Below are 26,237 nucleotides of genomic sequence, written 5' to 3' on the forward strand. Positions count from 1 at the left end.
GTTTGCAATTTCATCGCATATTCTTATTTCATTATTTCAATAATTCCGTCTTAGTTTAAACAGTTCAAAAAAGTTTCCCCTACAATTACCAATTTGGAGTGTGCCACCCCTTGTCGTCCCCCCCATATATCATTCAATTAATTCCTCTTTAAATCCCAATAATTTAACTTTTTAACGATCACTTTAAAAATATCAAAGATCTCCTAGCGACTACATAACATATATGCTTCTTCAGTTCTGACTGAATGGTGGAGGGTGGAAGGCCACTCAGAGGGCGTGCTAACCACCAGATGGCTGCAAGACAATTTAGATCCATCCATTCAGTCAGAACTGAAGAAGCTTCTTGGATGAGAAGCAAAACATCTTCAAGGAAAAACAAAATCCAGTGGCCTTTTGAAAAAGCACCTTTGGAACATTTTTTCCCCAGTAAGACTATCCCAGAAAAACTAAACGGAAGGATTGGTGATCCAATATCCCATCCCCAGTCTTGCATAAGCAGTAGTTTACATGGTTTCACGAGTTCTTGGTGTTCCTTTAAAGCAAGCAATGCTAGAAACCTTTTCATGCTCGTTAACAACATCCAAGGGGTTGCTAATCTGAAATGCAGAAAAACACAATATAGAAGCCTGATGATGGCAGATGAGATTCTGCAGAAACGTTGCTACAACTTTAAAAGCTCAACTACAATGACGTGGGAAAATACCCAAAGCTGAATAACATACATGTAAGCACCCGCGAAAACTTAAGCGTGTGTGTGTGTGTGTATACACACACACACACACACACACACACACACACACGCTGTGGTATCTACAGGATCCAATCTGGGTCGGTCACCAGGGCCACAGATTTTGTCTTTAAAGCTTTCTGACTCAGGCTGGAGCCCCTCTTTCAATATTTGAAACCTCTGTATAAAACGTGCAATAGCATTTATCTCTGCAGGAGGTAGATTGCTTCAGTTGGAAGCTTATTCCAACAGAAATCTTGGAATAAAAAAAAAAATCCAACTGTGTAACAGTTAAAACACTTGCATTCCTTCTTGATACTTGCATCTATTTCTGGGGCCCTTGGATGACATTTTAGCCCTGTGGAATTTTATCCCATTTTATGTTCCCTCGGGTCAGTTTGCCACAGAATGTAGCATGACATTAAGTGTCTGGTTTCTGTTCTTCCAACAGCCCCTTTCTAATTTTTTTTATCCTAGTATTAAAAACACCAACGATCCAAGGGGAAGTCGGATATTTCTTTTCTACGTAAGATTTCTTACCGGGGCTGGGAAATTGTTTTCTTTCTCCAAGCTTAGAATGTTTTTTTGTGGGGGGCAGGTCCTCTGGTGAGTATCACAGTTGCCTCTTTTCCAGAAGTGTTTTTCTTAAAGTTGAGAGTATTTGGTTTTGGCCTTACCTGTCGGAATTGGTGAAGAGGTGACCACCGCCTTTAATAAAAAAAACCCTTTCGATGTGTCATTGTAAACCAAAGGCTAGTATAAGAACATTATGCATCGCAGGCAGTCCTCGACTGACCATAATTTTGAGCCCCAAATTTCTGTTGCTAAGTGAAACATTTTCTCAAGTGAGCTTTGCCTCATTTTACGGTCTTTTTCAACAGCAGTTGTTTAAGTGAATCACTGCCGTTGATAAGTTAATCACATGATTGCTAAGTGAATTTGGCTTTTCCATTGAGTCATAAAAGATGATTACGTGACCTGGCGACACAGCAGCAGTCATAAATATGACCTAGTTGCCACGCATCTGAACTTTGATCGCACGATCATGGAGATGCTAGAAAGGTAACTGAAAAAATGGTCATAAAGTCACATTTTTCAGTGCCGTTTGGTCACGAAACGAACCGTTGGAGGTCAAGGACTTAACATGTATTTTAACTAGTGCTGCAGCATCTTCGGCAAGGTTTTTCAACCACGCGCAATAACAGCCGGGACAAAACCCCTTGTCGTTGTTGTCCCTGTGAAGTATTTCTCACCCCTGCCGATATTTTGCGGATACTTTGCGGAGTGTAAACTGTCTTACGATTTGCCCCAAAGCACAAGCCACAATGAGCCACCTTCCCATCCATTCATTCCAGCTTCCGCATGAATGTGCAGAAGTGTACAGTCTGATAAGATATTCGGAAACTTTGTCATAGTCCTTGATTAACTTACGGTTTTTCTAGTCAAATCACTTGGGATTTCAGTTTTGACGCCTAAAATTATAGCTGTTCTTTTTTTTCTCTCTCTCCCCCCTTTTAACCCTCATTAAATCAGTGTATTTCTCTGGATGGGCCTGTTCTTCACTGCACTGTCCTTCAGGAAAATAAGGCTTTCTTGCCTTTTATTCTTTCCTTGAGAAATGTGGGGAAACCGTTGAAATGGTCGGTTCTTTAAACCATATTAAAACTAGGGGATTCAGCAACTGAATGAAAGTAGAATTTAGTGCAGGAAGTCCTTGACTTATTTGTCGCCTAGTCACTCCCTTTGCAACCCATATGATGTGCGTGATGGGCTGACTCCATTATGGTTGTACATCCAGGATTGCCTGGATTGTGGCAAATACAACTTGGGCCATAGGCTAGGAACAAAGAAAGAAAGGCAACACAAACGCCACCCAATGGCTTTAATTCGTTTAGCACACAGAACTCTCATCCCCGTTTGCTCCATGATTTCAAAAATACGCCATTACAAAAAAATAAAATAAAAAAGCAGTCTGAATTTGTATCTTCAGGCCTTTTGCTTCCAACAGTCCCCTTAAATTGTTGACCTACTTCAACTTGGTGCTTTTTCAAAAATTTAAGCAGAAGCTGGCTGGGTAATGAAAGGAAGGGGAGGAGCAACAGAACCTTTTAAGACTAGGAAGTGAAACACAAGGGCCTTTCTGTGCTGGGTGGACCACAAGAACCGCTAACTGGGACATCCCATCGCTGTTCTCAGGAGGGCGTCTGTGGTGTCAGCCTCTTGGGGCTTCACACCTGGAATCTCCGCCGTTCCCACATCTGGAATCTCTGCCGTTCCCACATCTGGAATCTCCGTTGGTTTCACATCTGGAATTTCCGCTGAGCCTGCAGGGGTGTTGCTTGCTTTGCTGTCTGGATACTCTATTCTTTCAAAGAAGAAAAGCATCTCGCAGTGCATGGTGTGGGGGAAAAGATCTATCGCCGTTGCTTTGATAACCCGGAAAGGGCTGCCCTTCACGCGATGAGAAGGCGCTCGACAAAGGCTACGGGAGAGAGGAAACAGGTTACGAATCTTCGCCCTTTTATCTGATGACCTGAGGCCGCTTCAGTTCTGCCTGTCCGGAGGGGGTTAACGTGAATCATTATTCGCTCATAGCAACCTGTGATAGCGAAGGAACAGCCCAAATTAGGCTTTCTGGGGAGGGGAGGGGAGGATATTTGTAGACTTCCAACTCAGAGGTGTCAAACTGGACTTCTTGGCGGGCCGGATCAGCATTGTAGTTGGCTTCCGTGGGCTGCAGCGGTGGAAGATGGGATGGACAGCAGACAGGATGGAAACCTCCTGCAGCACTCTGCTGGCCAAAATGGGGTGCAGGGGGGCTGCATGTGGGCCCCACGGGCCCCGTTTTTGTTAGCAGAGGCACTGCAGAGCGGTCCCGTGGGCCAGATCTAAGCAGCCCACAGGCCTTGAATTTGACACCCCTGCTCCAACCTATACGGTCTAGAGCGCATCCTCTGCCTTTGGCCAGGTCTCCCCATTGCTATGGGGAGTTGCCCTAGGGCCTCCGGGGGATGAGGGCTGTATTTGAGATTTTAATCGCCTGTGGAAGGGATGGACCATAACCTGCCAGGCTGGTGCAGTGCAGGTTGGCAGACGTGATCAGTATTAGTCTGGGGCAAGGGTCTTCAAACTCGATAAGTTTAAGACTTGTGGACTTCAACTCCCAGAATTCCTGAGCTGGAGGAGGAATTCTGGGAGTTGAAGTTCACAAAGCTGTCAAGTTTGAAAACCCCTGGTCTGGGGTATCCAACTTGGCCTGTTCTCCTTTGGAAAGACCCTTCTGGACATATAGACGTCCGACGAAATCGCCTACAATTTCGTTTACCCACACAAGACCCTTCGCCCCATCAAGGCCCCCCGATCATAGGATGGGGGCCTTGATACAAGTTGGAAGGGTGCAACCATGCGGAAAGAGGCCTTCAATCCCACAGAGGACAAGACTAGGGTGGCTAGGACAATGGCTAAGGCTAAAGTGATGAAACAATGATTTGTAGACTCACTCCACAAAGTTGTTCATAGCAGCTCGAGGGTTGCAGGAGACGTAAAGGAGCTTTTTCAAGTGCTCGGCTTTTCGGATTGCGAGGATTACTTTGGAATCTAGGAAATTACATGGTTGGACAAACATCAGGCTTTTAGCTGCCGCGACAGTTTTTATCCCCGTCAAGAGAAAAGGCAACATGAAAATAAAACGACAGTCACTCCGAATGGAGGGAGGCGTTCAACTTCACCGTGAGAAAGAAAAGTAGGAAAGATCCGACAGAAATTCTGCAGACCCTTTTCACCAGGAAGGCGTTAACTGTGTTCAAAGCTACTCTAACTCGCTTTGCAGCATCTATTTCATCCCCAAAACTCAAAAAAGGCACATTTGGCATTTTTTTTTTCCTCCAAAAAGAAATAAGGGGCAAATTAGAAGACTGTTTACCGATCACACAGAGCAGAAAACTGGCCGTGTTGCTAAAGAACCTACGTTGAAAGCGGCGGTTGCTTCTCTTCTCACACCCAATCCGGTTTTTGTCCTACTGTGCCACATTTTTTCTGTACAATTGTGTAAATTTAAAATTCTACTTAAATGGCCCTGAGGTTCCCCATGCACACACTTACGTAGACCTGCTCGTGGAGGATCCACAATTGTAACCGTGTTGTGCAGCGCTAACGTGTTCACAAGGTGAGGAACAAGCTCTTCAGCTTTCCCACAGTGGAATTCGACATTCGTCAACCCTGAAAGGGGGGAGCAGAGAAGAAAACGTTTGTGGTAATGGCTTAACATAAGAAATATCATAATACCCACATCAACCTGCAGTTGGATATCCAGAGTTTGTGTACTGCAATGGTTCCCAACCTTTTTCTTCACCACAGACACCTTTAAATACCTTTTGTGGCCATGGACCCCCCAAGACTCAAGATTTAAACATTTTTTTGCAAGCCTTCGTGAAGCCCCCTGTGATGACATTGTGGATCTTGTGGGGTCTCCGTGGACCACAGGTTGAAAATCATTGGTGCACTGCATATAAGAACAGAATGCCATTTGGTTCTGCCAGAAATCTTTGGATTGAAAATCAGGCTTCTGAGATGCTACATCTTTTCTATCCTGCTTTACGGATAAGACTACAAGCATTTGAAATGTGGATTCACAGGCAGTTGTTACGTATAAGTTGGGTTGACAAAATCAGAAATGAGGTGGTGATAAGCCGCCTAGGAAAGCCAAGGGAAATCATCAAAACCATAAAAAAAGCAAAAGTTAGAACGTTTTGAACATGGGATGTGACACTCAGAAAAATACAGCATAGTTCACTTAATCCTTCAGGGAAAAATTGAAGGCAAAGAAGGTCCAGGCAGAAGAAGAACATCAAGGCTTCAAAATCGAAGGGACTGGTTTGGACAAAGCTCAGCAGCACTTGTATGGCTGTTGATAAAAATAGGATTGCCAATGTCTGATGACAGAAGAGGAGGAGGAGGAGGAGGAGGAAAAAATAGAAATCATCATCTTTGGAGTTGGTGAAAGTGAGCAAGAGGTTTCAGCATTTATTATATTTTACCATTCAGCTGAGCGTTTGCTTTGGCATCTTCAACTGCTTCTTGGCAGAGTTCGACTCCGATAACTTTCTTCACTTTCTGCACGATAAAAAAAAGGCAATAATCGGTTAACACTTTGCTGACTATGAGCAAAAAAAAAAGTGTGCAGAATCAGGTGCAGCTCATTTCACAACCGCCTGGCTTAGCTATGGCAGTTCCAGTACTGATTGTGGTCATAAGTCTAAGCCAAGGGTTTTCAAGACTTGGCAACTCCCAGAATTTCTGAGCTAACATGACTGGAGGAGGAATTCTGGGAGTTGAAGTCCACAAGTCTTAAAGGTGCCAAGTTTCAAGAACCTCTGGTCTAGGCCTACATACTAAGGGTGTGTGTGTGTGTGTGTGTGTGTGTGTGTGTGTGTGTGTGTGATCCTGTTCCCCACTCCCCATGGAAATAGGAAGCCAACCTGTTCCTTCACCTGTGCAAGAGATATGCCAATTGATCCAGTCCCACAGCAAACATCCAGCACTGTAGTTTCCTGGCTGATGTCAGCCCAATCCTGAATAGTTGAATACAGAACTTCAGCTGCCTTTGTGTTCACCTGTGAAGTCCAACATTATTCTTGCTGTTAAACTCATCTAACAAGCAGCGGACAAACCACTGAGAAAAATCTCAGCAGGTCGAAGGAAATTTGACTTGCCATCAAACCAGAATACCAAATTAAAATTACAGTGAAACACTTAATACAGCTTTGCGTATTGAAAAGTGTAAAAGGCGCATTTGGACCGTAGGGAGAAACCAAGGATATGACAGGACTTCTTAAAAAAATGTCACAATATCTTTTATCTCTGTCGCCCACCAACACTTAGGCATAAAATGTTAGTGCACTGATTTATTTTACATTATTTAATAGCTAGCAAAAAGAACAGCAGGCCTTTAAAATGCAGGTCACTGTATACAGATTAATATATGCCTCTTATTTCAATTCTTCCTTTAAGAGACACTTTTTCAGCTTGTATATTACCCTTTAACATTTTAATGCACTGGGAGGTTTACAGTTAATCCTGACATAAATAATTGTCCTTATTTTGGGGGGCGGGGGGACCCAGGAAAATGGGCACTTCCTCCATTTTCCTAAAAATTCACTTCGAGAAAACAGCCATTAATTCCAACTGCAAAACCAGGTTCAAGCATGACATGGTGAAAAATTACCTGGAAAAAAGCATGAGGTGAAATCCGGAATTTTAACCCCAGAAGATCTTCCTGTATGTATTTATCACCAGCGATGTTGTTCAAAATTAAATCTTCACGATTCGGGGTTTTTCTGGAGAGGGAAGAAGCAAGAAAAAGGGGTTTTGTGGCAGCCATTCTTGCATCTGCAAATCATACTCAACTATTAAGATTAGGGATAAAATTAGGGCCAGAAAACGGGCCTAAGCTGATGCTTGAACTTATTAATGCAATGATTCTTCAGCTGCAATATTATAACAAGCACAATTAAATGACCTCAAATAATGTTCACATATTAATGAAATGGAAGAGCTAAAAATGTTCCTGTTTTATTGGGCAATGGCTATTTAGGAAGGCTCCCAAAGGACTAATAGACAAACCAGGAAGACAAAAATACACTAGTTAACACTTCATTCTGATCTATTTCCAGCTCCTCTTGATTGTATTGGCAGTAAGTAATTACTGTGACAGTAAAATAAAAAGTGTTAGGAATGACAGTCACCTAACAGTTGGGTTGGCAATATATAAAACAAGATAGTCATTTAATACTGTTGTATCTTTAAGAGAATGCTGTGAGTGGCTGAGGTTCCTCCAACGGCCATAAGATGGAGCCAGAAACCTGGTTTGTTTTTCTTGCCTTTTGCCTCATTGTCATTCTGCTTATATTGCTGTGAGTCTTGCAACTGTTCACAAACTCCGTTTACTGAACTGTGTATATGATACAGGAAAAGAAAAGGACTTCGTTTTTGGATTAGCCCTAGACTGTTTTGAATACTAACTGCTTTAACCGTGTATGATTTGGACTGTTTGTTGGACTTTGTTTACCCGTTTACAGGAAGTAAAACTTACATTTTACTAGTGTATCTGTGTGCAGGTTGTGTTATTCATCATCACTCTCACTATGTTTACCTGAGTCCACTCATTCTCCTAACAGGGAATACCTCAGCAAAAAGTATTCTTGGATCTTGGGAAAACAGGCTGGGTTGCCCCTAGTCTACAATATTTTTTAATAAACCTTGAGATTTTCCACTAAATGCTTAGCATTTTGAAACTTCAGCTGTATTTTATAGCAGTTTAGATTCTCCCTTTATAGGCAGTGATAGCATCCCATCTCTGACAACCCTGAAAAATAATCTTTTGTAGTTACCTCTGGCCTTCTTCTACAAAATATAAAGATGTTATTCCGCTGTCTTTCCCAGGACCTTCTGTGAAGTATGTAGCCATTGAGGTCTCCAATGTAGCACGTTCTTCTTTGCTTAATTTCTAGAGATTCCCAAAACAAACAAACAAAAAAAACCCCAGAAAGATGCTTAGATGTTTTAAACATCTAAGTTTAAGTTAAGAAAAAAAAATGAAAATAGCATCTGAAGCAGAGTTGACATTTATCTGAGGAAACCATGCGTCAAAACCAAGAATTAACAGTTTCCCCTTAGGCATCAAAAAAGCTGCCGAAAGCCCGTGTTTTATTATAGAAAACAAATTTTATAATACCTGTGGGTTAAAATAGGCAATTGCCATGACGTGGCCATTCGAGCTAGTACGAACAGTTAGCTGTTTCCAGTGACCTTCATAGGTTTCTGGGCTATAAACGCCATAAGAGGTTGACCTGTAATTTACAAATCCTTAATTATTAAATCAGGACATTGTAAGTGCAATTGTTGATAGGCAGCCGCCAGTGTTCCCTGTAAGATTAGGAGGGGGAGGGTGCTATATAAATACTGATAGAAGAGAATTTCTAGATCCTCAACCTTATGCCACCACTCGAAATTCTAGACCTAGAAAACCTAGAACTACGCCGCCTTCGGTCCGATCTAAGTATAGTATATAAAATCATACATTGCAATGTCCTACCGGTCAATGAATACTTCAGCTTCAACCATAACAATACAAGATCACACAATAGATACAAACTCAAGGTTAATCGCACCAAACTTGATTGCAGGAAATACGACTTCAGCAACGGAGTGGTCTATGTCTGGAATACTCTACCTGACTCTGTGGTTTTTTTCCCCAAACCCCAAAAACTTTAACGTTAGACTTTCTACTATTGACCTCACCCCTTTCCTAAGAGGTCTGTAGGGGGCGTGCATAAGCGCACCAACGTGCCTACCGTCCCTGTCCTATTGTTTCTTTTATATATTTTTTTATTTTTCTTTCTGTATCCATGTATTCATAACTGTTTTTACTTATACCTATTATCTTGTAAGCAATTGATAAATAAAAATAAAATAAATGTCTTTTATAGTGTGGTGACCAAAACTGGATGCAGTACTCTAGGTGTGGTCTTACTAAGGCTTTATATATTTATAGAGTGGTATTAGTACCTCCCTTGATCATGATTGTATCCCTTTGTTTATGCAATTTAGGATTGTATTGGCTTTTTGGGCTGCTGCTGCACACGGCTGGCTGATATTTAGCTGGTTGTCCACTAAGACTCCAAGATCCCCTCTCTCAGTTACTGTTAGTCGGTTCGTCCGGGATATCTAAGGAAAGATCTCTTGCCAGTCACATCCACCCGGACCACTACAGCAGGGAGGAAAGGAATGTCGCGGGTCCCACCCTGAGGAAGATACACCTGGTGGGACCTAGAAGAGGGGCCTGCTCTGTGGTGGCTCCGTCTCTCTGGAACATCATGCCCCCCGAGATTAGAATGGCCCCCTTACTATTCTAGACCTGATTCTGCCAGCGGGCCTAGGGAACATTGGATGGAGCCCATCCAATGGCTAGCGTGATCTGCTGTCGTTGGGGCGGGGGTGAGAGTTGGTTTTTGATTTTTGATTTTTTGTTTTCCCAAATTTTGTTCTATTGTACTTTACTAATTTATTTTATTCTTTTTGTTAGTTTTTATTTGTTTTTATTTTGTTTTAAATATATGGTTTTTACATTGTGTATGCCATGGGTGAATAGGCGGCAATATAAATTAAATAAACAAACAAACAAACAAAATATTAAGCCTGGTTTCACCCGGCCTACAGGTGTCCTTTTGGTTTTTCTTTGCCTAAGTGTAAGACTTTACTTTTCTCTGTCTTGAATTTCATTGTTAAGACAAAGTACACAAACTACATTTGTCTATCATGCAGGAGCCAAACTTGGGGAAACAGAAAGCAGACATCTCAGGTAGAAGAAACATTCTGAGGGAAAAAGAAAACCCCATTAACAGCGGATGGCTCACCGTATATACTCCTGGAAAGCCCTGGCCACCTTCTTCGCCTCGGCGGGGACATGGATGGTCTCAAAGGGTTCCACAACAGCACAGGAACCCCCCTTGTATTTGCCCAGCCGGAAGCCGACCATTTTTTCTTCTCCATTTGGGCCTAAGCCAATCAAAAATTCACATTTGTTGCGGTACTCGGTCTAAATGCAAAGCAAGGCAACATTCAGATCGGAGCCATCAGGGACACGCCTTTCCCGGGGTGCTACAAAACGGACAACCATCACAACCCATGGTGAGAACGCAGGAAGCACAGGATTTTGCTACTGCCCACGTGGCAGCCAGGTCTGAGTGAAAAACCTGTCATAAGCCACCTTTCACAGTGCCGTGGTAACATTTAGCGCAGTCGCTAAATGGATGGTTGTAACTCAAGGACTACCTGTACTTTGGTCACTAAGCCACCAGCCCTAAATTGAGGACTACCTCTATCCATTCCACCCTTTACGCGCCTTAGCAGCTACTCAGCGCGAAGACCAAGGCTGCGTTTTGCTTCCTCTTAAAGAGTTTGATGAAACGGGTATCGCACGAAACTCCCGGTATGCATGACCTGTACTGGGGATGGCTTCACTCCCTCCAAGGAGCAACAAAGCCCATCGTGCTTCTCCTTTTGCAGGAACAGCCACGGGAGCAGCGCTCGGTTGTTGTTTCCCATGTCCCTGAAATCAAAAGATTAAAAAAAGGGTTTACTGGAGAGAAGGAAGGAAGGAAGACCAAACCAACATCATGAAGCATCTATATACAGTATATAAAAGCGAAAGACCACTTACACATCATCGCAAAATCTCCAGAACTGTAAAGCCTACAAACTTGAAATTTGGCACGTGTGTTCCTCTTGGCTCCTAGGTGCTCGCTAAGAAAGGATTTTTCAAAATGACCATCAGAGCATTAGTAGTTCCTGTATTATTATTATTATTAACATGCTCTGATGCTAAGGAGTTGTACTCCCCACTCCCCACCTGAAAAGAAATCTCTTCCAAATGCAAAACACAAGCAGAGGAGAGGAATTTTAGTCTCAGTTTCAGAGCAGCAACCAGCTTTAGTACAGAACAGTTGAGATAAGCATGCCCAGCCTCCTTGCTATCTCCTCCTTGCTCACACAACAAATACTGTTTCAGTTTCCAAAGAGCCCTCAACTCTCTCACACACTGACAGGACGCTAGCCAGATGAATACCGAGGGATGCTGGTAGGCAGAGGCAGAATTTTTTCCCCCTTATTTTCCTCCCCCAAAACTAAGCCCGACCACATAGTTTTGTAGCGAAGCACGGGGATCCAGCTAGTCATTGCTAAGCCCCGATAGCTGTTTAAAGCGGTGGAGGATGCTGTCCCAGTTTCCCAAGTGAAAAATCCAAGGAGGTGTAATGGAAAAGGCTGGCAAGGCTTTCCTGAAGGCCTCTGTAGCTGATAACAAAGCTCTGGATCAATCCTATCGGCTGCGGAGGCCTTTATAAAAGCCTTGCGACACACCCAAGTGAGGATAGTCAGTGGATGACGTCCCCTGAAAATAAGACCTGGTGCCTTTTTTTTGGTGGCAAAAAAATATAAGACAAGGTCTTACTTCCAGGGAAGTATATCTACCAGGGGAATGAAGCTTCCAGAAAAGGCAAATCACCTGGTCAGTTTGGCCAACACTTCTTCACACTGCTTCTTCTTCTTCACCAGCTGCTCTTCGTAGGGAATAGTCCACAAAGGAGTCACCACATCCGCTATCTGCTTGCTTAGAGACTCCTCCTCGCCGTCTTTGGAAGAAGCCGGGCGCTTGGCTGGCACCTCTTCGGCGCCTTCCTCTCTTTTCCTCTTCTTCAAAATGGGATCCGCTTTTGGTTTGGCCAAACGGACGCTCAAGTTCCGGTTCTTCCATCGGACGCCGTGAAGAACTTTCATCGCTTTGTCCCTTTCTTCCTCGCTCTTGAAGGTGACGAAGGCAAAGGTCTGCTTCCCCATCAGTTTTATCTTGTGCGGGTTGAGGCCGTATTTGGCAAGGAATTTCTTGACTTCGTTAAAGCCGACGTATCTGGGGAGATTCTGAAGTTCGACCTTATAGATCTCCGAAGTGAACAAGTCCTCTTTAATGTACCTGTACATGTCGGAAGTATCGGAAGGGTTCTCTGCATTTGTTTCTCCGGTTTGGACCGCCGATTCCGGAGTGGTACCTTCTGGATCCACCGAGTGGACGCCATCCTTGTTTTCCTCCATTGTTTCAGGTACTGTGGAGAAAAATAACGGAATCGTCTCTCTCTCTCTCTCTCTCTGCACTAAACCCTGAACCAAATCACAGAGGAGATCATTGAGGGTAAAACAAACTAAATGGACTGTCTTCAGAAAAGGTAACAAACCACAATTAAACTGAATAGCAAGGGTTACAGAGAGCCTTTGTGACTCTTAGCCAGAGTTATGATGGGTTATTAAGAATACTGGCTTATCCCACCTCTAGGAGCGGTGTGTTTTAAACAGATAAAACAAAAATAATACCTGTAATAAAAATCAGCTTTAAATAACTGCAAGACAAGGAGTGGCTCAACAATTGTACTGTTATCATCATCATTTAATGACCCCATAATCCCTTGCAGGGTAACTGAATGGAGCTGAGTGTTTACTGGCCAGATGCCTTTCCTGTCGCCAATGCGGAGTTTTGTTCAGCAGATATATTCTTATGGTGCCCAGAGAGAGAAATATCTGCCTCTACCTAGGATCAAACTCACAGCCAACCTGATTGTGAGGCAAGAGTTCTACCTCTAGGCCACAGCACCACTCTTTGCAGCTGTACCCTATGCGAAGGAACAGGAGACAACTTTTAACAAACTCAGCCTACCTAAACATTAACCAGATAACCAGCAAAATACAAGAAAGCAGAAGCCTTGGATTGATGCAGGAAGATCTAAGAAAACAGAATCATAGAGTTGGAAGGGACCTCGGAGATCTTCTAGTCCAACCCCTCATACCACCCCAGTACCACGGTTATCCAGTCTATTTTTGAAAAGCTGGGAAATTGAGGGGTTGTAATGCTCAGCTTCAGCAGGCATTGGCCGCAATTGTGCTTTATTGATATTGTGCTATTTCTGGTATAATTTTGAAAGTTTTATTTGTATTGAAATGCTGGCTGGAGAATTCTGGGAATTGAAGTCCATTCATTTTAAAGTTCCCACGATTGAGAAACCCAACCCCTCAAAGCATCCAATTGAACAAGGTTCAACGGGAGGGGATTAAGACTACATCCCCCAGAACCCTCTGCGCAGCTCTCCAACCCAGCGCCCTCGAACCGTGCCTCCTCCAAGCAGGGCCTTCCTGAATTTGCAATCCATCCGCATCCGGAGGCCGCCAGGCTGGGGAAGGTTGCAGGGGCGGCCTTATGCTCGGCCAAAACCCGAACAAGCCCCGCGTGGAATTTTCCACTCACCTCACCCGCCGCCGGGCCCACCAGGCGAGCGGCCCCCCTCCAAAGACCAACCTCGCAGAGCGCAGGCGCGGAAGCAAGGCCGGGGTCTCTAAGGCGACTAGGCCGGCATGACGCCGCGTGCGCAGCGTCGCTCGTCCTCGCTTGGGCTTTTGGGTTTTTTTTTTTTTCCTCCAAAGCAAGGGGGGGGGAAAATAAATCCCCGTATATGCGCACGCGCACACGTAAGGGTGAGCGTGCCCCTCCACCACGCAGCGTCGCTGCTCGAGTTGGGGGGTGGAGAAGAGAGGTCGCGCGAGGACCGACGGGAAGGAGGGCGGGAAGCGCGCGCGAGGCCTCCCCACGCTGCTCTTCAACCCCGCCGTTCTTCTCCGCTGGGTTATTATAGAAACAAGCCGCCGAGGTTTCGGCCCAAACGCTTTTTTTCCATTCCCGTCAGCCCTTGCGGCGGCGGCAGGCGCCGCGCGAGGGGCGTGGCCGCAGCGTCGTGGGCGGAGCCAAGGCGGCGCGGCGACGGAGCTCGCGGCGGGAGCGGGCAGCGGAGGCGGGAAGCCGCGCGGCGACGGGGAGCGAGCCCAACGGGGGAGCGGCAGCCCCACCATGGCCGAGACGAAGGTGAGGCGAGCCGAAGAAGCGGAGAGCGAGCTGAGGAGGGGGGCACGCGCCGCCGCTAGGCCCCTCAGGCGCGGGCGGCCTTCCCTCACGGGGAGGGGGGCTAGGCCTCCCGTTAGCCCCCCCCACCTTGAGCGCCGCCTTGGGCCTCCATTTCCCAGCATTCCCTGCCTTTGCCGGTTGCGGCCGGGCCTTCGGGGAGTTGTAGTCCCGGCGAGGACGGGGTTCTGCGGCCTCGTGCTTCGCTCCTTCCTCCCCCTCCCTTCTGGGGCGGCCCACGTGCTCCCGGGGGGAGGGACGAGACGTGGGCGGAACGGCGGGAAGAGTGCAAGCACCCCCCCCCTCTCCCCGCAAAAGACCATCTGGATTGGAAGACCATCCGGGGGCCTCCCTTGCCTCGGGGGGCGGGGGGCGGGTTGCATGCTTGGCATTCCGAAGGCACCCCCGTCCAAATTGCTCCCACCCACGAGGAAAATGGCCTCTCCCCACAAGGAAGAGTGGCTTCCCCTGGCTGGAGATCAGGGCGAGCATCCCTGACTCCCCCCCCCTCCAAAAGCGATGCCCGCCTATTGTTTTCCCTTCCACGCCTGGCCCCAATAATAATTAATTTGTTTATTTGAATCAATTAATTATTACTACGTTTTTTAATGGTGCTCATCTCCCCGACGAGGTGGCTCTGGGCCCCAGTGTTCTCCTGTTCCCTCCCCCAAACCCCCCAAAGATCCAAATTTCTATCTACTATTTTAGATGGTGCATTAAAAAAAAGAATATTAAATTTCTATGCCTGCCTTAAACTTTGGCAAACATTCTTGTGGCTTCCTAGGTTCGCCCATCTTTTGGACTCAGGACCCCTTTTGCCTTCCGTTGTTGTTTCTTCCCATCAAAGAGAGCAAAGTGGCAGCATAACAGTAGCAAAAATAGCAAAATATTCATTCAGTAGGCTTTTACTTTACCTACAATATTCTGCTGTCCTGACAGCTTTTGTCAAAAGCCCAAATTTGTCAAATATTTCCACCCAAGTGGGGTTTAATTTATTTTAAATGGTGGGTTTGGTTGAACTGGGTTTCATATCTGTGGATTTGTTTTGTACTGGAAATTTAAACGGAGAAAACCTTAAAATGTTAATTTACTTGATTTCATGAATAGCAGTGAATATCATGAGTACCCCAGGGGCACCGCAGGCCACTGTTTGAGAAATGTTGGGCTAAGCAAATAGCAGCGATTCCCTTAAATAGTGGTTTTCAGGTTCCATGATTGAAATTTTTTTAAAAACAAGTTTTATTCAGTTTTCCACATTTTAACATCTCTTTTTTAGAGAATAGCATGATTACAGGTTTCACACATACATACAAATATGACCATAATTACATATTCAGTTTTTATATTCAATTTCTTATCTTAACAATGCTTTATACATTTTCTATTTTATTATATGATTGAAATTTTTAAAGAAAGGGGCAGGTGTCTTTGGGTCTTCAGACTTTTGGTAAACCAGATTGCTGTAAGAAGAGTTGCAATGTGCAAAAGTCACTTTGGGCATCTTTATTTGTTTATTTGTATTTTTTTTTTCAAGTACAAAATAAAGTGCAGACAAGGTTCAGTTTTGCAGAAGGAAAATCTTCAGGTTTTAAAGTCTTCATTTACATAGCAGCTCTCAAATTCCAATTAATTGGTTCTCATTCTTGGTTTTTGACTAAAATACAAACAAGTGGAATGTGCAATTTGTTTATACTCTATTTCTCTGCTGACCATTGCCAGAGTCCTGAATAGAGCCTCAGTTTTTTGTGGCAGCATCCTATTATTGATGTTTTTATATATTCTTTTCACAAATCTGTGCTGGTGTTTATTCCTTGGAGGAGGGAGTATGTTCACCACCCAATTAGGGTATATGTTTAATAAGGTTGGATGTCAGGTTGAGCACCATATATTTAGAAGCGTTGCAAGCTGGCACTGTTTTTTTATAAAGTTTAGAAACTGATAAGGTAGCTAAAACATTCTAAAGTTTAGAAAGTAATATAACTAAAAACACGATTTGGATTTTTGAACTCTGTTGTTTTGCAGTTCTGTTGACTCCCATAAAAAACTGCTGCTGTTGTTTTCAGAATGAAATAGGATTAAATTAGCTTTCTAATGGAAGGCAGATGGGTGTATTTATGAGACTTAACTCTCTGAAATGATCTTCTCTAATAAGCCTTTGATGCATTTCAAGCTTTTTCTTCTAACTGCAGGAGGCACATGAGGAGCATGACTCAGCAACTGACAATGCAGATGATTCTAACCACGACCCGCAGTTTGAGCCAATCGTTTCTCTTCCTGAGCAAGAGATCAAAACTCTGGAGGAAGACGAGGAGGAAGTTTTCAAGATGTAAGCTGAAGCTGTATCTTTCTGCAATTAAATTAGCAGACAATCTTAACTTTCAGGGAGTAAACTTTCCAGGTGTAAAACCAAAGCCCCAATTTTGTGAGAAATGTGATAGTGTGGCAGGCTTAACTTTTAACAAAATGGGTCGTTTAAATTCTATTCAGTGTTGGAACTCTAGGACAGGGGTTCCCAACCTGTGGGTCGCGGCCCACTAGTGGGCTGCAAGGGGTGTGCAAGCGCGCGCACGCATGCATCTTGTGCAAGCAGCGAGCGTGTACACTCCATTTAAGTGAGCGGCAGGCACACATGCCACTCGCGCAAATGGAACTGCACGCTTTCTGGCTACTCTCGTAGAACCTCTCCCGCCCCTGAGCCAGAAACATTGGGGAACTCTGCTCTAGGACGGTAAAGTTGATGGAGTTAGCAGACATGGAGAAATTGAATCTCTGAATTAAAGAATTTACCTAGTTTGGTTTCTTTTTGGAAACCACTTTTGCACTTTCTGCTTGAACCTGGGGGGAAAAACGAAACTTTTTTGAGCTTAGGTTTCGATGATTAAAATGATTTTGTAATTGATAGTAACTTTTAAGGTTCTGAGATTTAAAGTAAAAGGTCAGTATATTATTTTTGTTAATCTGCACTGAAGAAAGTCAGAAATCACTGCTTTTTTTTGCAAGTTTCTCCTTTTCTTATTTTCCTAACTTTTGTTTCTTCTATGCTTTATCTCATCATGAAGCTTAATTTAATTTAAACTTGTTTAAAAAGTGTTTGAACTCCATTGTACCTGACTGAAACTGAATTAACATCCTCAAAATAAATTTTAAAGCAGTTTCTTTAGAGGCTTTTATCAAACTATGACTTGCAAGTTTGTGTTGAGTGTTGAAAAAAATCAGTTAACTCAGTTATGCTAAAAGATCCTGATTCACTATATACTCCGGAATATTCATTGCCATTGATCTCTGTCTGTCTCTTTTGCATTTTATTTTTTCGTGAAGGCGAGCAAAACTTTTCCGATTCGCATCAGAAAACGACCTTCCAGAATGGAAAGAACGTGGCACTGGGGATGTAAAACTCCTGAAGCACAAAGATAAGGGGACCATCCGCCTCCTGATGAGGAGAGATAAGACTCTTAAAATCTGTGCAAACCATTATAGTATGTAATTTAGTATTCTTCTGCTTAAGATTGCTGTATGTGTTGGTATTATAAGAGCAAACTCTTTCTGGAGTAAAATTGATAGCTTCCTTCTGCTCAACGATTTTAGGAAACTATATAGGGCCCAATTACCGTATTCGGAGTTATAAGTTGGACTGTTAGAAACTGAACAACAGCGATAACATTATGAAATATATTCGACAATATTTTAAATATGGATAATAGAAAATTGGACATTCGTTCTTTTCTAGATAGACTGTTCGATCTTGACCTTGCTGGTTCTTCACAGTTTTATAATATTGCTTGATAGTTTGTATTATCTTGCTGCCTTACCTGTGCCTAACTCCTCCCCTCCTCACTTTAGTCACACCTGTAATGGAGCTGAAGCCCAACGCGGGGAGTGACCGGGCCTGGGTGTGGAACACACACGCTGATTTTGCGGATGAGAGTCCTAAACCGGAGCTTCTGGCAATTCGGTTTTTAAATGCAGAAAGTAAGTTACTTCTTTTGGAGAAATTAGACTTTTTTTTAAAAAAAAAAAAGCGGTTTCCCCCTCCTTGTGGTTTAAGGAATGACAGGAAAACCTCACAACTGTTCCATGAACCTGTTCAAGGTGCCAGGAGGAGACTCACATTTTTAAGCCAGAAAGTCCAATGTATTAAGAGGGATGTAGATGGTGTGATGCATAGGTAGTCCTTGACTAATGACCACAACTGAGCCCATGATTTCTGTTGCTAAGAAGACAGTTGTTCAGTGTGCTTTGCCCGATTTTACGGCCTTTCTTCCCCTAGTTGCTAAGTGAATCGCTGCAGCTAAATTAGGAACGCGGTTGTTAAGTGAATCTGGCTTCCCCGTTGATTTTGCTCATCAGAAAGTCGCGAAAGGGATCACATACGACTCCAGAAATACAGATTAACAGTTGGAAGGGACCTTGTAGGTCATCTAGTCCAACCCCCCACATAGGCAGGAGACCCTACGCCATTTCTGGCAGATGGCAGTCCAGTCTCTTTTTGAAAGCTTCTAGGGAGGAAGCTCCCCACAACTCCTGCAGGCGAGCTGGAGAAAACTGCAACCATCATAAATGCATGCCAGTTGCCAAGCGTTCATATTTCGATCCCGTGACCACAGGGAGGGTGCAGTGGTCATAAGTGTGAAAAATGGTCGTAAGTCATTTTTTTCCCACTGCTGTTGTAACTGAATGGTCACTAAAAAGGATAGGTGTATGTTGAGAATTACCTGTATCCCAGAAATTTGCAAAGGGATGAAGCAAATACGGATTCAGGGAGAGGCTTCTCGAGCTTCAGCCTGTGAAGTTACAAAGCTTTTTCCTGCTGCATGAACTACAGACAGTCCTCGAGTTACAAAAACTCATTTAGTGACTTTAAAGTTACAACATCACTGAAAAAAGTGACATGACCGCTGTTCACACTTAACAATTGCAGCCTTCCTACGATCATGTGATCAAAATTCAGATGTTTCGCAACTGGTTCATATCACTGATGGTCGCAGTGTCCCAGTCAGTGGGGAAACCAAATTCACTTGACAACTGTGTTGGTAACTTAACAGCTGCAGTGATTCATTCAACTACTGTGACAAGAAAGGTTGTACAATGGAGCAAAATTCTTAGCAACATAAATTTTGGGCTCAATTGTGGTCGTAAGTCAAGGACGACCTGTGCTTGCAGTTTCTGTCTAGAGCTAGATTACAGCGACCTCAAGTGGCCATTCCTGTAACTCCTCCTGGCGTACCAATTTCACAATTTTGGTTGTATAGAAATTCACTCTCCCTGCAATGAGCTCACCCTTGCTTGTTTGAACCCTTTGCTCGGGGATTTATTTTTTCTCCATCAGAAGGACAACAGGGCTTCTGGAAGGTGAAATTTGGCTGAAATTGTATCCATTGCATGCAAATTTTAACCTCTGGGGAGTGAAACACATGATTTCCTACGTGTTTCGAGTTGCTTGCTTAAATTCACCGCAACATATCTCTGATTTTGCTTCTTTCAAACAGACGCACAGAAATTCAAGGCGAAATTTGAAGAATGTAGGAGTGAAGTTGACAAAAAGGGAAAGAAAGGTAAGATGTTTGTATTCATTTACGTCTGAAAAAGGAATATTACCCTTCAAGAGATCTGAAGCTTTTCTGCAGAAGTCCCTAACCAGTCAAACAAGGAGGGAAGAGATAAAGTCTCCACCCATATTTTACAGAAGTGTGTAAGATGTGTATAGACTTCGCACACCTTACCTGGAGTAAGCACGAGAATCGTGTATTCCATTGAAGGAGATAATTTCTCTTCCTCCCTTGCTTGCCCTGCCATTTAACACTCATTTTGTGCCAGTTCTGGATTTTGCTTCTTTATTTTTCCTTATTGGAAAATAAATAATAGAATTGTTTTGTCATTAATCATCCATTCTTTCACATTTAATTGTAGGAAATACATTCAGAATTTGTCTTGGGAAATATCCGTCCTTAACCTCAGTTGTCTTTTATGATTGATAGCTCAACTTTATGAAAATATTCCGGTATCATTGGCCAAATGGAATGCAAAGTTAGTGGGCTGCTATTCAACATGGTACAAGTAGTCCTTGACTTATAACCACTAGCAACCATTGCAGCATCCCCATGGACCCATCAAAAATTAAGGCGCTTGGCAAGTCGTGTGTATGAGTGTCCTGGGATCCCATGATCAATATTTGCAACTTTTTTAGCCGGTTTCTGACAAAAGTCAATGAAAGGAAGACATATTCCCTTAACAACCTTGTGATTCATTTAACAATTGAAGCAGGCAGTCATAAAATTGAGTGCGATTCATTTAACTTCCTTGCTTAATGATGGAAGAATTATAGTAAGTCAAGGACTACCTGTGTCTGTGAAATGAGTTACCTTTAGTTGTAATGGAGAGAATATTTTTCCATCTGGTCAAATACGTTGGGGAAATGGAGCAATTGTTTCGAGACTGGGAGCCTTTTAAATAAAGCAATATTTTTGTGTTTTCATTAATTCGGAGGTGTTGAGGCCCACAGTATTCTGGTCAATAGGCTTTACATTTTCATCTGTATAGGCAGGCTCACTCTGCGTGTGACTACAATAGTTACAGTGCTTTTAAAGTCTGCCAGAGTAGCAGTCCAGAATAAAACAAACATGTCCTTCCTTGTGGATTTCTGTTTCAATTGTCTTGGCACATCACATTTAATTCTGAACAGATTTTTAACTGTTGAAACTTGTAAAAATGCTGCATATACCTAATTCTTCTTAGATATTCAGGCAAAGCAAATTAGAAAATGATTTTCTTTTATGTTTATATTTGAACCGTAGTAGCAAAGGGTTTTCATGTTATGTTCAGTTTTTAGCATATCTATTCCTACAGTTCGAACTCAGTCATATATTATTACAAAGTCAATGTTTTCCCTGCTGTATTCCATAACCTTGTTTCCAGCTAATGCCTATTAAATACTAATGGTCTGCACCAACATTTTTTAGCAGAAACAGACAAAAATGATAGCGCTGATAAAATTGCTGAAAAATTAGAAGACCTTTCTGTAAAGGACGAGTGCAAAGAATCGGAGAAGAAAGAAGACAAGGAAAAGGCTGAAGAAAAGCAATAAATCATTTTGGGCCTTGTGTTTTTCTTTTTTTTCTTATTTTTTTTTTCTTAATTTTTACAAGGGACTTTATAAAGAACTGTATTCTAATGTTGTTGTTTTTCTAAGCTTTTGCCCTTTTGGAAGAATTCTCCAGAGGGGAAAAAGAAAAAAGATCCATTCCCCAGTCATGAAAATGTACTGTGCTAAAACTCGCTTTTCCATAGTGGAAATACTTATTTATAGTCATCCAGGAGAGTGAATAAAGCTTTGGAAACGGTATGAAAAGGACAGGGTTTTCTATATACACTTCGTGTATGGCTGCCCTTGTTACCTTGATGTTATATGTTTGGGTGCTATTTTAGGTGAGGTGTAGCGTAACTGAATTCTACCGATTGGGAAAGAAAGAGAGTAACTTCTAATGCATTGTGGCTGAATGTTGTAATGACTGAAAGGAGAAATTTTATGCTAAGGTTCCTTTTCTTGTAATTGAGGTTTGAGTGCCCTTAAGTGTTCTTGTGCAGAATTTATGAGAAGAAAATGGCATGTCCTTTACAATCTAATGTCATCCCACAATGGCCTATGATGTATTTCAAAACACTGGTTTCTTTCGGTCGACAGTGGCAATCCAGAAAGGCAGAAATAATACCTTTTTAATTATTATCAAAAGCGGGAGATGTCCAGCGAATGCATTTTTTTAAAAAAAACCTCTTTCAAAGGCCTTCCCGCCCCCCCCCTCCCCTGAAGAGTAAAATCTTTTGCAAATCTGGACAGGCTCTTCTGTGTAAACGAGACAGAAGTCCAGTTCCTTCCGTAAAAATTTTCAGTATAATCTCCATGTAGATATGAAGACAAGTAATATTTTCTGTTGCTTTGCTGTCTCTCAATTATAGCATTTTCATAGTGTGTTCTGGGGAAACGGGGGCGGGGGGGGGATTCACCTTTTTTTAAGATAACTGTTTGGTTGTGAGAAAAATAATCGCCTTTCTTACTTAAACGTCACCTGGGGAAAAGCACTGATGTCTGAATTTGCATCTGTTAGTCCACACGATCCCCTCCTTTGCCAATAAACTTTTGGGTAACAAACGTTTCATTATGGGCTCCCTCCTCATTGTCACCGATACTTGAAAGAATATCCTGTTAAGATTCACGGCACGGGGATACCCTTAACTTTCACCAGAGAGACCAAAAACGTTTTGTGTGATGAGCTGCTGCATCCATAACCATGGGCTGTGCTCACCCAACCGAGTATGTTGTTGCTTTCCATCCTCACGGCAAAGTGGATTATAATTGGTCTTCGGAAATGGCGGAGGAGGCAGGGAGCAAGATTGTTTTTTTTCTTTTAACATATAACTCAGGCTTTCTGGGTGTGTTTATATTCTGCAAGCTGTATTCCCTTCTTGACCCATACCTCTTGATCGTAGAAATCTCCCCCAAAAGTAACACAGATTGTCAGTCTTGCATGTAAGTTGAGAGTGCCTGGTCTAGTTTCTTTTAAAGATTGCAAGTTCTCCTGGGTGCTGGGTTATTCCGGTGTTCCTCAGCCTTGGCCACCTTGAAGATGTGTGGACTTCCAAATTCCCAGAATTCCCCAGCCAGCCTGGGGAATTCTAGGAGTTGAAATCCACAGATCTTCAGGTTGCCATGGTTGACAAAACATCAGCTTACCCGCTTACATTAAGAGAGTGGCTATAAAACATTCCTTTTCTCTTGTTTGAAACAAAAGGCAGTTGTCTTGTTATTACTTTAATTAAAAACTTCTGTTCAATTAACAGCAGAACTGTTTGAACTCATCCATGACCTTTTTCTGGAGTTTCTTAAGTATTTCCTTGATATTCTTTCTGTCTCCCTCCCTCTCTCCCCACAATCATTACATTTTTATGGATGTATATTTGTTTCTTCCTGTAGTAGTAGCGTATTTTTGGCATTGTACTTTGACTAAGGCAGATAGGGAGATGCAGAAATACCTCAACCAGTCCCCAGGGCCTGTCAGTATACCCAACAGTAAGGTAAAAGGGCATTGGATGCATATTTTCAGATAGAAATCACTATAAATGATTTTATCAAAAAGAGGCACTGTTCACCCGGCTAACTTTGAAATAAATTTAACCTTCATCTTTTTGTTTTGCTTAATTCTTGTAAGTGTTCGGGGGAGGAATCGAAAATTTGGTGTGTTGTGTTTCTGGTTCTTACGGCCTCCAATCTCCATGGTCTCAGGATAACTTGTGTGTAATTGATCTACCCTTTGAGCTATTTAACGACTTGATTTCCTGTATTGTAATTTCTGGGGCACGAAAAGTGAGTGATGTGCGAAGGGAAGAGCATCTGTTGAATGTGACTCTTTAGTGCAGCTCCTCATCTGTCACTTGGGTTTGGGAGGGCGGGGACAGGGGGAGAAAGGGAACAATGGAATTGTTGTTGCTGTGTGTAAATGTGTACTATGCAGGTTGCCTGTTCTGTTTGCTCCCTTTGTAAAATGCAATGCTTGTGTGTGCTTTTCCGAGGCCTCTTCTCCTTCCAATTTTTTTTATGGTGTGGAGACATGTTCAGAAAGAGAAACGAAGCCATACCGACAGGAATTTATATAGTGTTTGTTTAACTTTATATATTAAAACGAAACGATGTTTCAACAATGCTGTGTAAAAGAAACAGGAGCATAAAGTAAGATGCTACAAAAAAAAATATGTGCCATCTTATTTTTAATTGGAAATTGGATTGGTGTCTTGAGTTATTGCAGGCTGAAGCTTATTAAATCAATACCCTGGAATGCACTGCAGCAAACTTCTGTTTCTCATAGTCAGCCACTTGTATGAGTGAATAAAGCTGCAGTTTTTTACCATTTGCAGTTCTGCAGCCCTCTCTAGGGAGAGCCAGTTTGGAATGCAGGCAGTCCTCGACTTAAACAACCACCCTTAAACGACCGCCCCATTTTGTGACCATTCTTGCCACAGTTGTTAAAGTGAATCACTGTGGTTAAGTGAGTAACATGGTCATAAAGTGAATGGCTTTTCCCCCATTGACTTCGCTTGTCGGGAGGCCGCAAAAGGGATCGCGTGACCCAAGGGCCCTGCAACCGTCACAAATACAAGTCAGTTGCCAAGCCTCTGAATTCGGATCACATGACCACAGGGATGGCTGTGAAAAACTGTCATAAGTCCCCTTTTTCAGTGACAGTGTAACTTCGGTCATTAAATTAATTGTAAGTCGAGGGTTACCTGTAGTGATTAAGTAGCACTAGAAACCAGGAGATTGTGAGCTTAAGGTATGAAACTGACTGACCTTGGGCCAGTCTCTCTCTCAGCCTACGAAGGACAAAATCCTTGCCAAGAAAACTAGGGACATGTCCAGGCAGTTGCCAGCAGTCAACACACACACACAAACACCTCTTTCTAGGAGATTTTTGCCTTCCTAGCAGGATTCCTGAAACGAATTTGAAGAACGGCTCAATATTGTACACAATAATAGCAAAATAATGCTAATGGGCGGATCGTAAATTGCCTAAAATGCATTGCAACATAAATACAATACATAGACATGAATAAAGGAGAAAAATCAGTTGGATTTATTTCCTAAATTGTACCCACGTACGCTATTTGAAGCTGTTGTGAATAATTCATCTGCATCGTAATGAAAGCAAATTTGGACAATAAATGCTACAAAGTTCTTGGTAAAAATCCAAGTGTATGCAAGGTGCACATATTCGCATTTGCACTAAAAACCTGAAGAAGATATACACCCGGTTCTCACAAATGGGTCAAAACAATAGTAAAGTATCTGATAAAGCGTGTGTGTGTGTGGTTGCATCAATATGATTTTGTGCTAATATTCACAGTGTTTTCTACAGTAACTTTGTATTGGCCACCGAGTTTGCCAGGTGACTTTACTGCTTAATCTCAGAGACTTGGTGAAACAAAATAGGTCGGAAGATTATGACATCAAAAACTGGTTACCTCAGTTTTTGAAGATGTTACAGCCAAGTCATAAATTCAGTCCCCATCATCTCCAGAGGAAGAACGTTCCTAGCTCTTAGTGGCAAGGTTACAAGATTATTATCAAAAAAAATTGTGGCCTATCTCGTCATGGGCTACTTTAGGCTGCTCACAACCATAAAAAATGAAATAAAAAGGAAGATAGGAAAGATAGTAAAACTGTTCCAGAGGACAAATGTCTTGCTCACGGTCAGGTAGCCCTGACGATGTTACCTAGTTTGGTAATGAAACGTCTGCAAGAAAACCATCACACTCAGAACCCAAGGACTCTACAATCTTCCACAAACCTCCCTACTACCGCTGATAATGTTACCTAGTTAGGTAATAAAACATCTGCAAGAAATTCTCCAAGCAGAGTACCAAGGTAAGTTGACATGGATCGCATCCACTGAGTTGGCAACGCTTCAATACTGCTTTGGTATAGTTAATTCTACAGAGAAATTGACCCAACTTGGTATGAAATCGGTTAGATGGATGAGGGTGGAACCTACATCGCCTAGCTAAGCCCTAACCCATGATTGCTGCATGTCAGTGAATGATATAAGGAGGAAAGTCAGAAGTCCTTCAATTCACACTTGAATCATGGTGACATCATCTTGGCAAGCTTCGCCATCTCCTCCATCTTGGAAGCTTTCTGACTTCCGCATCTACTTAATGGCCTCGGACTTCCTGCTACTCTTTAAGTATTGAATCAACCCTGATCTAGCTTATCTTCTAAACCCAGTGAAAGTAACCCCAAGGCCTTCACACACACACCCCACCCCGTGTGTGTGTATAGAGAGAGAGATGGGAATTGATGGGATCCTGTTAGGACAACTGCAGTTTCAATCCCTTTTTTTCCCCCACCAGCGTTTTTACCTGATATCTGCTTTATAAGGTTTTTGCAATCAAACAGGTGGGGACATTAATCTGTCCCTTGCCCTTCGCTCCATCAGGTTTGTTCCTGTGCAATAGGCAAAAGTCGTTCTC

General features: G+C 42.9%; 2 protein-coding genes across 4 annotated transcripts; one reads left to right on the forward strand and one right to left on the reverse strand.

Moving 5' to 3' along the window:
• Positions 1–2,586: 2,586 nt before the first annotated feature.
• Positions 2,587–13,908, reverse strand: TRMT2A (tRNA methyltransferase 2A). 2 transcript variants are annotated; one of them, XM_087913379.1, is made up of 12 exons: positions 13,626–13,908; positions 11,790–12,384; positions 10,727–10,835; positions 10,141–10,322; positions 8,460–8,574; positions 8,116–8,231; positions 6,951–7,062; positions 6,217–6,339; positions 5,764–5,839; positions 4,829–4,945; positions 4,228–4,324; positions 2,587–3,209 (listed from the first exon to the last, which is right to left on the reverse strand). In XM_087913379.1, the coding sequence occupies exons 2-12, from the start codon at positions 12,371–12,373 to the stop codon at positions 2,894–2,896; spliced, it is 1,947 nt and encodes a 648-aa protein (XP_087769505.1). In that variant the 5' UTR covers positions 12,374–12,384; positions 13,626–13,908; the 3' UTR covers positions 2,587–2,893. The 2 variants fall into 2 exon arrangements, with proteins under 2 accessions (XP_087769505.1, XP_087769504.1); XM_087913378.1 differs by having other exon boundaries at positions 13,575–13,908.
• Positions 13,909–14,064: 156 nt separating this feature from the next.
• RANBP1 (RAN binding protein 1) lies at positions 14,065–23,400 on the forward strand. 2 transcript variants are annotated; one of them, XM_026716175.2, is made up of 6 exons: positions 14,065–14,186; positions 16,412–16,548; positions 17,541–17,698; positions 18,063–18,191; positions 19,709–19,774; positions 21,179–23,400. In XM_026716175.2, exons 1-6 carry the CDS (start codon positions 14,172–14,174, stop codon positions 21,301–21,303), a joined length of 630 nt encoding a protein of 209 aa, XP_026571960.1. In that variant the 5' UTR covers positions 14,065–14,171; the 3' UTR covers positions 21,304–23,400. The 2 variants fall into 2 exon arrangements, with proteins under 2 accessions (XP_026571960.1, XP_026571961.1); XM_026716176.2 differs by having other exon boundaries at positions 21,182–23,400.
• Positions 23,401–26,237: the final 2,837 nt, after the last annotated feature.

The sequence above is a fragment of the Pseudonaja textilis genome, chromosome 15 (genome assembly GCF_049901715.1).
Source record: "Pseudonaja textilis isolate UNSWEBS1 chromosome 15, rPseTex1.2, whole genome shotgun sequence".
NCBI lineage: Eukaryota > Metazoa > Chordata > Lepidosauria > Squamata > Elapidae > Pseudonaja > Pseudonaja textilis.